Below are 14,755 nucleotides of genomic sequence, written 5' to 3' on the forward strand. Positions count from 1 at the left end.
ATAATATACATAGCTTTAGTAGCGTAAGGTACAAATTAGTTACAAAATACTTATGAAAGAGAAAACAAACTTTATAGTGATTATGTACAAATGAGAATAATTCAATGTATTCAACTAAATAATAAACACATTACGTGCACACAATATTTGGCTTTTCAAAGGCTGCTAAAGTAACAGAACAAAGAATTTATGATAGTGAAAATATTTTTTATTACCACGATAACGTACAGACGAAGTTGGATAAAAAATGAAAACAATATGACAAAATAAAGTACGGAATTTATATCAGCATATTTTATGTTTTGCATTACATAACTGATCAATACTGCTTTTCTAACAAGTAAATCAAAATTATAGATGTCTAGGACAAAAGGTAAAAAATGTTACAAATGAATATTGTAATAAGCGAACATTATTATAATTGTGTTATTATTGTGATAGATACTTTAATATATTCGTATAATAAATTAAAAATAATTGCTTTTTGTTCTTTATGGATTGTATCCATAAATTGAAAAATTTCAAATATACTTTCCAAAGAATAATCATAATATAAAAAGATTAACACAGTTAATCGTAATTAATTATACTGATTATACAGAGGGAAGAATATTTAAAAAATCTCGATTGTAACGTAATTTCAAATAAAACTTATAAATTCATATTTTTTATCTTATTCTATTCGTATATTTAAAATATATACTATTTATATCAAAGGATTTATTATGTTTTCTTTGCAAAGCTATTATGTTTACAAATATGTTGTTTTTCAAGTGAATCTTATATTCCATAATGACATCTTGTAATGGAATAAGGAAGTTTGATAAATGGACAAGATCTCAAATATACAAACATATGCTTAATGGATACTGTCGATCTTACAAATAAATGATTATCTAACATTGCATTAATATTTAACATTCTTATTCCTTTCTTTTTTTTTCTTTTTTTTTCCTTTTTTTTTCTTTTTTTTATATAGATTTGTACATAGTATCATAATATAGCAAATAATAATTATTTCTATTTACTATAAAGTGTTTTTTTTCTTTTTTTCATTTATTTCCTTATAACTTGAAAATTTTATAGACTTGTGTTTCAATATGAATTGCAAATATGAAGCCTTTGTTTTATCGTATTTTACATTGTTAACATATATTTATATGTATAACCTTACAAAACTGCTACTTTAGCAGTGAAAAACCGTTTTTTATGTTACAGAGTACGCAAATATCACACTTTATATGTAGTCATTATTCGTATAATTACTTTAATATAGAAAATATCCTGAATTTATTTTACAGGAATGTGACTTTCCTTTAGAGAGAAAGCACAATACAATTTTACCTAGAACCACAAAATGTTTCTTTACAAATACGATTTTATCATAATCATAAATAGTCAAATCATTCCTTTTAATTGTTATACATTATAGATGCCGTTGCTAAATTGACTTCTGCGTTCGTATCAGATAAGTCAGGTAAAGATAACATTACAGGAATAACTTGAATTTTTCCAGAATCATCTTGTTGTTGTAAATGTACTACAGTTCCACTCTGTAAAATTTCATTTGTCATCATTTCATCTGCCATTATTTCTGCAGATTCTATGTTGTCTGCGGTTACTTCTTCTGTATATACAGTGGTATCCTCCATGTTCATGATAACTTCTGCAGCTTCGGAAGCTTCCCTCGATGTTTCTTCATAATCCTACGATATATCATAATTTGAAAAATATATATTAAGATGTGTGTTAACTAACAAGTCCTTAATATATATTATAAATTTATATACCTGTTCATAGACCTGCTCGTATTCTTCTGTAATTTCTGGTTCTTCAAATTTGACAATTTGTTCTTTCACAAATTTTTCTTCAAATGGTTGACTTGATTGTTCTTCATATTGACCTTCTGTAAGCTGTGCATTTACACGTGTCAGTTCTTCCTGTTCTTGTTCAGAACAAGAGGTTTCTTCTTGAACTTTCGAGTGCTTAATATTTCTGCCAGGTACTATTCTTTTAAATCCAGATCCTCCTAAACTTTCGTGACGTCTTTCATGTTTGTTCTTATCACCCAAATACTTAAAACGTTGTCTACAAACACTACACGAATATGGTCGTTCGTTTGTATGAGTTCTTTCATGACAAACAAGCGCGCTTACTTGTTTACACCTCCAAGGACAGTATCTACACTGTAAAGGTCTTTCGTCGCTATGTCTATTTTGATGATGCTTGATGAGTTGTATCTTTGTCTTTAAGTTAAAACCACATATTTCGCATGTATACGGTCTTTCCTCAGAATGAGATATCATATGAGTCTTTAATCTAAGTTGATTTACAAATCGTTTTGGACAATGAGGACACGGCAATGTGCCTTCCAGCCTATTATGAGTTACCATCATATGATGCCTCAATCTAACCTCAGAAGTAAACGTCATATCACAATCCAAACACTTCATAGGATCTTTCTCCATATGAGTATTTTTAATATGTGTTCTCAAAATCATTTCCGTTTTGAAAGTTTTATTGCAATGATAACAAGCAACTCTTCTTTTTTCTGGTAATCCATCTACAGCCTCTTTCACAATGCCAGGAAGTGATTCGTTATGTATATGAGACATATGCCATTCTAATGATCTTGTTGAAATCATAGATCTATTACATATATGGCATGTATACTGCCTTCCATCTTTGTGTACGCGATTTCTATGTATAACAAGTGTAGAATGATTTGGAAATTTCTCGCCGCACACTTGACAAGAACATTCCTTCAATCCTCTACTATCAGTTTTTTCATGAACTCTCATATGGAGCCTTAACCCATCCCTCCTATTAAATCCAACGCCGCAAGTATCGCAACGATATTGTCGTTGATCTTCATGTATTCTAACATGTTGTTTCAACGTTGAACTATTTTTAAACATTTTATCACAATGCGGACATTGTATAGTGTAAGCTTTGTGAGTATACATATGCTTTGAAAGACTATAAAATGGTACTAATTTATGACAAACCGGGCACTCCCTTTTGTTCCCTACAGGTTGATGTTTACGAATTCGGTGATGTCTAAGACTGGCGGGGTTTTTAAAGTCTGCCCCACAATCTTCACATAAATAAGCTCTCAATGTTGTGTGTACAGATTTTAAATGAAAGCTCAATTTTTGTTTGAAAGCAAACTTTTTTGGACATTTTGGACATTGATAAATTTTTTCCCAGCTCATATGTTGCGTTTTAACATGTTGATCTAATGTCCCTTGATGTTTGAATTTTTCGCCACAAATATCACATAGCTGGCCAAACATATTATCACAATGTTTTTGCTCGTGCTGCCTCTTTTTGCCTTTCGAATCTAACATTACATCACAATATTTACATAATAATTTTTTAAAACATACCACATTATGATTTCTTTTTGCTTTATTTGTAGGAAATTCTTCCATACAGTCTTCACAGTAATGCATAATTTTGAAATCATGCGTTTTCAAATGATCTTCGAGAACTTCTTTTGAAGCAAACGTTTCCGGACAATAATCACACTCTAAATAATGTTCCTCTGGTATATAATCTGCTGGTGTTGTTTCATCAATCAAGTCTGGTAAACTTTTTTGGAGAGATGTGTTATTTCTGTCTTCATAAAGCGAAATGATGTCTTCATCTTTTAATCTGGTGATAACAATTTTTCTTTGCTTTAAATAATCTTGAAACTCTAGCAAATTTTTTTCTTTCTCTCCTAAAATGCGTGATAATTTTTCCATATTTCCTTCTGTATAAGACTGATCAAGTTCTTTCTGTAAATATTCTTTCTTTTTCTTTGCTTCTTCCCATTTTAATTTAAGTTTTGCTAAACGTGATAAATACTCCTTTGTGTTCACATATGCTTTTTCTTGGACTGACTTATCTTGCAGAGAATCTGAAACATCTGAAATATTATTTTCATCTTTGAGAATAGTACTGTTCATTGTACTACTGTCTACGTCAGATTCTGCTTTTATATTTGAATTACTTTCTTCATATATAACTGGCTTTTGATCATCAGAACTTTCGACCCGTTTAATAAAACGATTTGGCGTTTCTTCATTTTTCATTGTTAAACTTGACTGACTGCCTAAAACCTTTTCACGTTTTTTCTTATATTCTTCTATTTGTTCTTCTATAATCTGTTCTCTCTTATCCAACTTTTTTGTACGTTCTGTAAATAAATTCTTTTCCTTTGTTGTTAACGTTTCGTATCTCTTTAAAATTTTGCCAACTGGTTTAAAATCAAAACCTTTTACTTTACTTGAATTTTTATCATCTTTCTTTTCAAATGGTTTATCCATCTTTTTAACTTTTACTAATAATATTTCGTTTGGTTTAGAACCTTTCACAGTAACATACATAATTCCGTCTTCTTGGGGATCATTAATGTTTAATGGGTTTTGTATATCTAATTTTTGAATTTTCGGATCTTTCGGACTTTCATTAGTATCAGATACATTAGTCGAGGTACATTTTAACTCTTCATTATTTCCTAAGCCTTCCTTTTTTGTTTGCTGTAAAAGTCTGCGCTTCAATATATTTGGTTGCTTTGGAGTGTCTTTTCCAAATTCATTATCTTTAATTTCAATCTTTGGGCCAATTTGTAATTTGGAACTTAATATATTGTCCTGCGCAGTCTCTACTTTGACATAAGCCTTTAATGCCATGTCATATTTATATACGGTTTGATTGGAATCTTGATTAACATCATCCTGATTCTGTATCAAATTATTACGCGATGAATCATGGAACACAAAAGATTGATTATTTGCCTTATCTACATTTTCCTTCTTATGTGTATTTCGTCTTCTATCTACATGACTACTTTCAATTTCATCATCGGATTCTGCGGCGTCAGAACTATCGGGTTGAAATGGCGGATCATCTGGATCAAATTCTTCTATGGATTCGTTATCATCGCTATGATGTTCACCTGTAACATCTTCAAAAATGTCAGACTCAGTTTTGAATGTTACATCAGGATTCTCTTTTTCTTTACTTTCTGAAGATATTGAGTTTAAAATATCCTTTAAAGAATAAATTGCAGATATTTTTGGAACATTTTCATCGTTATCAGTGCCCATTGGTGCAGGAACCATAGTACAATCATAAGTCTCTTCTATTTGCTTTTGATTAATTTGATTGTTAGTTAAAGACTGCAATTTTTCTGCTTCTATATTACGTGCAACTGTATCAGTTAATGTAACATGAATTGATTTTAGCTTAACTTCAGCTTTTTTAATTTGCATAAAAAATTTGTAACTCATTTTCAAATCACAAATGCAATCCATACACATTTGAGTGGATAAACTGTCATGTGGATTTATTTCTTCTAAATGTTGTATCTGTTGGCTTAGCCTCATTTGAATACCTTTTTCACTGAAAATATCAACTAATGGAAGCTTCAAACCAGCGCAAGTTCGACAATACTTTTTTAATTCCTGCTTTGTATGTTCAAACATTGATATTTTTTCTTGTTTTAATGATTTATTTTGCAATGAAATTTTTGTTAATTCCTTCAAACTATTTACATCGTGAGCCAAAAGCTTTACACGAGGTGTTATTTTTTTTAATTCATTTATATCTTTAACTTGTCCACCTAACGTATCTTTATTTATTGTTGAAGCAATTCTCATAGGCTTCAAAGCAGTTTTCGATAAATTATTTTCAAGCATACCTTTTTGACTGTTGATATTCGTCGTATATTTATGATTTTCTAATATTAATTCTCCATAATCATGATCTCTATTAAGCTTTGAATTCTGCATATTTATATAATCTGATCTTTATTTAATTTGGAAATTCCTTTTATGAATACATTTATTTTTTTAACACATTTTTTATTATTTTCATTTTAAAGTAACATATGTAATTTAAACAGTAGCATTCTTTGTAAATAAATTGTAATGCCTTAGCATATATTTGCACTGACATAATAGTCTGAAATTATTAAAAAATTATTTATAAATCTAAAGAAAATTTCAATTATTTCAAAAATATAAATAACAAAAATATAAATAGTAAATATAACTTATAATAAATTTCTGTATAATACTAGCTTTAAGAAATTTTAAAAGTAGTTACCTTAAATACTTAAATTATAGAATATTCCTTTAAATTATCTTCGAACATAAATTGTATATATTCTTAGATATAGCATTTAACATTACATTTAATACTTCTCTTTTATTCAAAATAATATTTTTCTATGCCCTCTATTAATAATTATCGAAGATTCAGATAAAACATGAATAAATAGGAACAATATTAAGCTTGTAATCAAACTGTATGTTTGATGATAACTTTTACAAGTTCTCTCATTGCAAATATTCTGCTATGTGGGCCTTAAATCAAAGTTTTTACAGTAATCAATGCTTCCTGTAAATCAGGTATCTTTATTCATAATTTGATCATTCATCTAATGTATTAAAAGAAAAATAAATTTCTTCATTTCATTTATGTGTCAAACGCAGAGATCCTAAATTCCTTATAATATATTGAGGTTAAGAAATTGTGATCAATCTGCTATTATAAATTATATTCATAAGTACTTTTATATTTACAAGTGGATGTTATACCAGTTTCAAATTATAAGTTTCTCCTCTTGATACACGATCTTACGAAAAGTAACAGCGTTATTCGAAAGTTTTTCCAATTTCTCACTACCATAACTTCTTCTTGACGATATCCAGATGGCGCGTAGCAATGGCGCCTCTACGTTTATTATTTTCAAGATATCATTGGCATTCTACATTTCCAAAATTCATGCCTAGCTTTGAATATGTCTTGTGCACTTTCAGCTTGGCGAATCGACCGCCTTTGGAGCATCAAACCACTGGTGAAAATATAAAACAAATGTGTTAAAGATAGATTAATGAATTTTTGATACATTCACTATCTGTAAAGATGGACTGCTGCCACGTTTGACTTTCGTGTTCCTAAAAATCTTTCGTCGTACGATAGTATGACGTCGTTATATTTAAGATGGCGACGATCGCAACCATATTGGGAAATCAAAATGTAAATTCTAAATCGAAAATTTATTTTCAATGTTAATCCATCAACAGTACTAAAAAAAAAGAAAGAACGATTGTTGACATATAGTAGTGAGCAAAATAACAGAAAAAATTTTTCACTCCTACTACATAATATTGAATAAAATATCACCTAAATATAATAATAAAATAACCTTAAGCATGTGACGTAATTTAATTTAAGTAAGTGAGTACACAGCTTAAAAGTATTAACCAATACATGTGAAGCATAGTAAATATTTTTAAGGAATGATTAACGATTTTGTATAGCTTTTTCGATTGATTAAGTTGATCATTTTTTATCATTTTATACGTGTATTTGCATCTGTAAATTAAGTATAGATATGTATGTATGTATGATGTGTATATATATATAAAATATATATATATATACACACAACACACACACACACACACACACATATACATATGGCAATAAATAATCAATACCATTTCAAAATTTTTAAATATTTAATATTACTTTTAAACAATGTTTATTATTAAATAATATTTTTCTCTTACCTGTCTTTAATTATATAATAATCAAAGTAACCGATCGGAATAACCGACATAGAAGAAAATTGGCGGGTAAAAGTATTGCGCGCGCAACAATTTCATCTATAAAATACTCTTAGCAATGCGACCAATCGCTAGTAGGTTAAAACTATCCCTCCGTGAGGAGTTTATTGTCGGCCAATATGACTAGGTAAATTGTGATAAGTTTGAGGTTATCTTCAACAAATTGTCTTATATTTTAAATGTATAAATATCAACTTTCAAAAGTATTTTATTGTTTTTAAACGTATTTTATACGACTGATAACGATAGATAATATTTCACTTTTTGTACGCTTATAATGATTGTAACAAGCCGATTTAAAGATGCTGGTGTCATAGGAGGTGAACACAGAATTTTCGAGTATCTCTCGATTTATTACAGGTCAAAGATAGAATTGGGAGATGTAACGCCTCATAATATAAAACAACTTAAACTCTTAAATCAAGTGGTGTTTCCAGTTTCGTATAATGAAAAATTTTATAAGGACGTTTTAGAAGCAGGAGAACTTGCTAAACTAGCATATTACAATGACATAGTGGTAATTAGACCGTATTATATTCATTTATTTTTATAAATTTATTATATGTTTTAACAATTATTTTCATATCAGTTATATTCTTCATTTGTTACTTCCAAAGAATATTATTCTATATTTGTAGGTTGGTGCAGTTTGTTGTCGTGTAGATACTTCAGAAAACTCTAGACGTTTATATATAATGACTTTAGGGTGTTTATATCCTTATAGGAGATTAGGAATTGGTACAGTGATGGTACAACACGTTTTAAAATATGTCAATAAAGATGGAAATTTTGACTCAATTTTTCTGTAAGTATACATCTAAATCATTATGAAATATTATTTCTGAAAATTTCTTAACAAATGTATCATATATTCCTAGTCACGTTCAAATAAGTAATGAAGGGGCGATTGATTTCTATAAAAAATTTGGATTTGAAATAGTGGAAACTAAACAACATTATTATAAAAGAATAGAGCCTGCGGATGCGCATGTTTTACAGAAAACATTGCGACCTCGAGCAAATCAAACGAATCAACAGACTATCAACTAATAAATTTTCTTGTACATTACTTCATTTCATCTTTTTCTTTACCATCACAAAATTATATTTGTCTTTGAATTCTATGAATAAAGCTCCTTGTTATTACATCTACTGTTGCATCAAATGTTATGGAGTCACCTGTACATAAATAACGATACAAATATAAAAATCTAAAGACATATTTTAATCTTATGTAGCAATCAATATCAAACTTGCATTATTTACGAAATACAGACTTGTGAAAAAGGATGCATAGATTAAAAAATTGGATTTAACATAGCATTAAACCAAAATTAAAACATACGAAAAATCAAGTGAATTAAGTTATATTTATATGATCAAAAATAAATAAAGAAAATATATATGCAAATTACAAATTCCAAAATTATTAATAAAAACTGTGTAACCATATACATATATTACAAAATGCATAAATTAAAAATTAATTATATTAGATATTACATAATAAATTTTGTATATATATTACCAAATCTCATAAATCGATCAAATATTCTCTAAATAATCACAAACCAGGTTGAAATAGTTTATAGATCATCACATTTTAACAAAGCTTTTTAGCATATACACCATGTGTATAATTTTTTATATATATATATATATATATGTGTGTGTGTGTGTGTGTGTATATATAAAATTACAACTGTAATAATTCCAAGATCCTTTTAATGCAAAGTTCAGAACCTTCATATGCTTCTTTTGAAATCTACAAAAGTAAAATAATAAGATATAATTATATTATGTATTAATTATACATATGTACAGATAATTAAGTAAAATTATCTCACTGGTGCTAAATTAAGAAATCCATGAGGCAAACCAGATAATATGTCAAGAGTCACTACATTTCCTAGCAATTTTAGTTTTCTTGCAAACATAACACAGTCATCAAGACAAGGATCCAGTTCCATCGTCTACAATTACAATATACAAATATTAATAATATTGATTATCTTTTTACAAATCTAATAAACTTTAGTTTAGATAAAATCTAACAGCCATAAACTCACTAAAATTTTGGTGGGTGGTAAACGAGCTAAGAGATCATCTGATGCAAGGTATGGACTCAAGAGTGGATCTTTCGGAACAGTGAACACAAATTCTTCTAAAGGACTTTTTGCTCGTGCCGTCATATCGAGTTCTCTAATTTCTCTTTTGTCTCCACCAAGTGGCCATCCAAAAAGTGACCATGTTTTGCCATTACTTGGAGGGTTGTCATCTGTACCATTATAATTATTTAGTACAGGGATTGAAGTACGTATGCTTGAATTTCTATACATTTCTAAAAATTTTTTGATATATTCTTGAGATCTAACTTCTTGCTTTGGATGATCTATTCCTAGTATATAAATAATATCATTGACTTGAAATTTATTTTTATTTTTATACTTTGATATTATATTAATAAATATTATTTAAATTCATTAATATGTATTATAGGATTAATTTGTCTAACATTGTACGTACCATCAACATCTGTTAGGCTTACAGAGTTTAATGTAGAGTCAGATGGAAGTGAGGCAAGTTTATGTGCATCATTCGTTTCGTCTCCATTAGGACTAAGAGCTAATGCTATAAGATCACTCTCGCTAACTTCTGCAAATGATTCAGTTTCTGATTCTATCACTTCATTGTTACCTTGATTTTTGTCTTTAGGGCTGCAAAGAAGCTTCATTTGTATCACCATTATATTTTTTCAATTTCTTAAAAAAAAAAATTACATGCAGATACTATAAATCATTTTCAGTATTACCCTAAGGTCTTTTTATTATCCAATGCAGCATAAGCTTTTAGGCATCGCATCATAAAACCAAAAGGTAGCAATAAGTCAGTTAGACTTAATAACCGAGATGGTGATGTTACAAATTCTACCAATACTGGTGTATATGCCATAAAAATACCATCTGGTTTTCTTATATTCATTTCTAAACATTTAAAAGTAATTCCCAAGTTCAAATTTGCCCCCGCAGAATCCCCTGTTAATGTTTTATTTTATGAATAATTGAAATAAGTTCCATTTAATTATACATTCAAATAAATTTGTATCTTTCCGAAATATTGAAGATGTTTTACCAATAAGAAGTACTTTCCGTGCTGTACTTCCAAGCAGTGTACTCGCATGATTCAATGACCATGCGTAAGCGTATAATATTTCTTCAAGAGCACGAGGAAATGGTGCTTCTGGTGCTAAACTGTAATCTATACTTAAAATAGGCACACCTAATTTTACTGCCCATGTTCGTAAATAGGCTTCATGCGAACGGGAAGTTTGTGCTACAAAGCCTCCCCCATGAGAATGGATAATCAAACTCTCGGATAAACCAAGTAATTCACCTCCAGTACCTGCAGATCCGACCTGGAAAAAAATATTTTTATCTTATCTATAAAATAAATAAATATAAAAATAAAAATATTACATAATTATTATATAATTAGTATACCATTCCAACACGACGTACAGCACTAAGTAATCGGACATGTATTGGCTTTCTCCCTATATGACTGTTCGGTATTGGAATAGAGATTTTACTTCCATCAAGCGTATCAAGTGTTAATTCTTCAGGAGGTATAGATATCACTTGATTTATACTTAATGGTACTACCATTGATACTGAACTGCACAGCATTTCTGAAATAGTTAATAATAGAACCTTAACGAATTCCACAATCTAGGATTTTTTTTTCTTCTTTTTTTTTTGGAAAGAGATTTTACCATTTTCACTCAAAAACCAGAAAGCTTGACAAAATGAAACATCTGCATGCTGAGATACGTGAACAATACGACGTGCTCTTGCTTCTGGATCCAATATATATTTTAAAGAATTAGCGCATCGTCCAAATAATGTTCCATTAGAATAATAAACTTCACTAAATGAGGCCAAACAAACTGATAAGGTTTTTAAAATATGTTTTATATTGTCACAATACTGAAATAATTATAATAAGCCTTTAATATTTAATCTCAATCTTATAATTAGGGGAATTTTCAAAATTACCTGAAATCCTAAACATCTACCATAAAAACAATATTGATTTATACTCTCTGCCTGATCTAAAAGTTCTTGTGGAGTATGTTCATTAGAAGAAAACAAAGATAATTTTCCATCTTTCATTCGATCGCTCCAAGAGTAAAGAGTTTTCAAGTATTGTAGACAAGTGTATAAAGATGCTAACAACTGAGAGCAAGCCTCAATTTCTCTAAATACATATAAAATTAATAATTATACTGCATGTAAATTACATGTATTAATATGTTTATATTAAAGATATAATGAAAAATTATTATTTACCGCATATAATAACTTTTACGAAAAAGGAAGGAATCCTTTTGACAATACATTTGACGGCATACCGTACCAGAGTGCATAATACATCTATCAACTAATACTAAAAAGCTTCTATATCCATTTCCTGGAGTTTGTTCATCAAAATCAAACATTGGTGCGATTCTTGATATTTCTTTATATATAGGTTGCATTTTTTCTAAGTGATCCAATATTGCCAAAAGACCAGCTCTGATTCTTGATCCATTTTCATCTTGATGCGTCGAAAAGTAGTCTTTATTAGCGTGGCACAGTTCTCGTAGAGCTCCCCATTGCAGAGGTTCAAATTCTTCAAACGGTCTTTCAAAATCATCATCAAGAGACATTTGAAATTGTTGTCAACTGTATTATGATTAATATAAAAAGTAATCAAGGAATGATTTTTTAAGAATCTCTTCGACTGAATAGTGCTATTATTGTATACGCATTGATTTTCATAATTTTAAAGAAATTCCATTTATATGACAACTTCACCATTCAAAGTTCCTTGAGTCCATAAACAATGAAATCTGTATAAAAATTAATAAATAAATTTATTATAGTTTATTTAAAAGATATATTTCATAATATTACTCTTTCTTCATTTTTATATTTAAATAATAAACATTGAAAAATATTCACAACTCATTTACAAATCATTATTGTACAAAATCAACAATGTTTTTATAACTTTGCCATATCATGCAGTAAAATGTAATCGTGTACTACGAACATCATTGTTACCATAAAGCTTTTCGCAATCGATGAGCGTTCTCCAAACACAAATGCGTCATTGATGAGAGTACGCTTTTCTTTAGAAAGACGGATACTGACTGGACAGTTTTAATCCGCGCGCTTACGAATATCCAATCATCGTGATTCAAGTTTACTATTACTTGTTATAACTGATAAAAGATGTTACCAGCTGGCAAAAAAATATTATCTCACTGTTACTGATTATACATAATATACTGAAAAAATCAAATTACCTTACGATTGTTGACGCTGTTGATCTTATTAAAAAATATGGTGAACAAAATTTGTCGTATTTTTATATTTATTAACATTGAAACATCAATGCGATATAAAATTTCATTATCATCAAACCTGTTATCCTCTATCAAAGCATATATATTTATATAGATATATTCTAATGCAAAATTATTTTATCTTTCTCCGATCGGACAAACTTCGGTCTAAATAATTATATATCGATTTTGCAGATTTTTACAATTCAAAAATTTTACAAAATTACGAATTAATATTTATCTCTCGGTTGGAATACCATTAGAGTTAATTTAATAATATAAAGTATTTACTTTGTTAAAATTTTGTAAGTTGACAGTATCAATAACAACAAAGAAAGACAAATAGCGCTAACGATTTTCATAATATGTATTTTATACGTATGATTCATATCTATTCAGCCTTATAATTTACACGCTCTCATTGTAAATAACGAAACATTAATAAAATATTTATTACAGTCACTTTGAATGTCGAGTTAAACAAACTTCGACTCGAGTCCCGTATGGCGCTTATGATTCTAACCTTAATCAAGATCACTATTATTAATTGTTGTCTATGTCGGACTTATTTTTTTCCCCAATAATAATGATATTAACTGGTATAAATATATTATTGTGATTAAATATATTACTGTGAAGAGCTTTCTCGACTATAAATATCTAAAGGTATTTACTTCTTTATTATGTTAACTTTGCATTTCTTTGAATGCATTAAAGTAAATATGTCAGTTCGAATTCGACGTGGAACTTTATAATATATTATAATAATGTTAATGCAAAAGATGTGTTTTATTTAATAGAATGTAATCGTGTAAATCAAATATTTAAGGTTAGAAAAGAAATAATTTTTAAAGAAAAATTTTAAAGAATGTTCTGCATGAAATTTGTATTAAAAAAAAAAAAAAAGAAACAATGTAATATGAACAAAGTAATATTAAAATAGAAATATCTATTGCACATGTTATATGTTTACAGGGATATATTTTATTTTTTTACAGCAATTGAAAAGATCATTTACAAATATAATGGAAATTATAATACATGGATTTGGATGGTTTTTATCTATGAAATGAACCTATTTTCAAACAAAGCAATGAACAATATCTCTGGTCAGTTTCGTAAGACCACATGGGACCCTATACTCATTATTTCACAAATAGTAGCAGTACAATCTGTCATGTATTTTTTTCTTGGAATTTGGATCTGGATTATAGCATCGCTTTTAGGCTCTACAAATTCTTTGGATTATGCCTTTCAATATAAGGAAATACACATTCGTGATTTTGGAGGACAATTAGTAATAGTAATCTTTATTTTGAATGCATTAATAGGTGCTATGGCCTTATGGTGGTTAGTACAGAGAACAAAACAGTGTATGGACTTTGCATGTACAGCTCACTTGATACATTTGTGTTGTTGTTGGGCATACAATGCCAGTTTTCCAACTTCTTTCAGTTGGTGGAGTTTGAATATTGTTTCCTTGAGTATAATGTGCGTATGTGGAGAATTTCTTTGTATGAGAACAGAATTGCAAGCAATACCACTGAGTATGAATAATCAAAAAACAGCCTTGTAATAAAAAAGTGTATATACATTATCTAATGAATTTGTTAGATCAATAATATGAATACACTTTTCTTTAATATTTTCTTTTCTTTATACTCATATATCTAAGTACTTCTCTTAGACTAATATAGAAGTATAGGTTTTATAAACTATTTATACATATAAATACACTGGA

General features: G+C 28.7%; 4 protein-coding genes across 18 annotated transcripts; 2 read left to right on the forward strand and 2 right to left on the reverse strand.

Annotated features, from left to right (window-relative positions):
• Nucleotides 1–591: 591 nt before the first annotated feature.
• Nucleotides 592–6,726, reverse strand: LOC118439966 (uncharacterized). The gene is made up of 4 exons (XM_035862275.2): nt 6,591–6,726; nt 6,097–6,390; nt 1,791–5,952; nt 592–1,706 (listed from the first exon to the last, which is right to left on the reverse strand). The coding sequence occupies exons 3-4, from the start codon at nt 5,778–5,780 to the stop codon at nt 1,413–1,415; spliced, it is 4,284 nt and encodes a 1,427-aa protein (XP_035718168.1). The 5' UTR covers nt 5,781–5,952; nt 6,097–6,390; nt 6,591–6,726; the 3' UTR covers nt 592–1,412.
• A 168-nt stretch (nt 6,727–6,894) lies between these two features.
• Nucleotides 6,895–8,773, forward strand: san (Probable N-acetyltransferase san). 3 transcript variants are annotated; one of them, XM_035862314.2, is made up of 4 exons: nt 6,895–7,032; nt 7,986–8,142; nt 8,264–8,430; nt 8,504–8,773. In XM_035862314.2, exons 1-4 carry the CDS (start codon nt 6,977–6,979, stop codon nt 8,673–8,675), a joined length of 552 nt encoding a protein of 183 aa, XP_035718207.1. In that variant the 5' UTR covers nt 6,895–6,976; the 3' UTR covers nt 8,676–8,773. The 3 variants fall into 3 exon arrangements, with proteins under 3 accessions (XP_035718207.1, XP_035718208.1, XP_035718206.1); XM_035862315.2 differs by lacking the exon at nt 6,895–7,032 and adding an exon at nt 7,601–7,752; XM_035862313.2 differs by lacking the exon at nt 6,895–7,032 and having other exon boundaries at nt 7,759–8,142.
• On the reverse strand, nt 8,504–12,866 carry Hsl (hormone-sensitive lipase). 9 transcript variants are annotated; one of them, XM_035862301.2, is made up of 11 exons: nt 12,731–12,866; nt 11,975–12,516; nt 11,681–11,882; nt 11,398–11,611; nt 11,126–11,313; nt 10,758–11,040; nt 10,438–10,660; nt 10,152–10,342; nt 9,695–10,023; nt 9,473–9,598; nt 8,504–9,390 (listed from the first exon to the last, which is right to left on the reverse strand). In XM_035862301.2, exons 2-11 carry the CDS (start codon nt 12,331–12,333, stop codon nt 9,322–9,324), a joined length of 2,184 nt encoding a protein of 727 aa, XP_035718194.1. In that variant the 5' UTR covers nt 12,334–12,516; nt 12,731–12,866; the 3' UTR covers nt 8,504–9,321. The 9 variants fall into 9 exon arrangements, with proteins under 9 accessions (XP_035718194.1, XP_035718193.1, XP_085517392.1 ...); XM_035862300.2 differs by having other exon boundaries at nt 12,720–12,857; XM_085661266.1 differs by having other exon boundaries at nt 10,438–10,609; nt 12,629–12,769.
• A 23-nt stretch (nt 12,867–12,889) lies between these two features.
• Sys1 (Sys1 golgi trafficking protein) lies at nt 12,890–14,754 on the forward strand. Of its 5 annotated transcripts, XM_085661270.1 has the most exons (4): nt 12,894–13,015; nt 13,210–13,319; nt 13,474–13,680; nt 14,013–14,752. In XM_085661270.1, exon 4 carries the CDS (start codon nt 14,066–14,068, stop codon nt 14,588–14,590), a length of 525 nt encoding a protein of 174 aa, XP_085517396.1. In that variant the 5' UTR covers nt 12,894–13,015; nt 13,210–13,319; nt 13,474–13,680; nt 14,013–14,065; the 3' UTR covers nt 14,591–14,752. The 5 variants fall into 5 exon arrangements, with proteins under 5 accessions (XP_085517397.1, XP_035718209.1, XP_085517396.1 ...); XM_085661271.1 differs by lacking the exon at nt 13,210–13,319 and having other exon boundaries at nt 12,890–13,015; nt 13,990–14,754; XM_035862316.2 differs by lacking the exon at nt 13,210–13,319 and having other exon boundaries at nt 12,892–13,015.
• The last annotated feature ends 1 nt before the right edge of the window (nt 14,755 follows it).

Source organism: Vespa mandarinia, chromosome 14, assembly GCF_050613455.1.
Source record: "Vespa mandarinia isolate Hongniang chromosome 14, ASM5061345v1, whole genome shotgun sequence".
Taxonomy (NCBI): domain Eukaryota; kingdom Metazoa; phylum Arthropoda; class Insecta; order Hymenoptera; family Vespidae; genus Vespa; species Vespa mandarinia.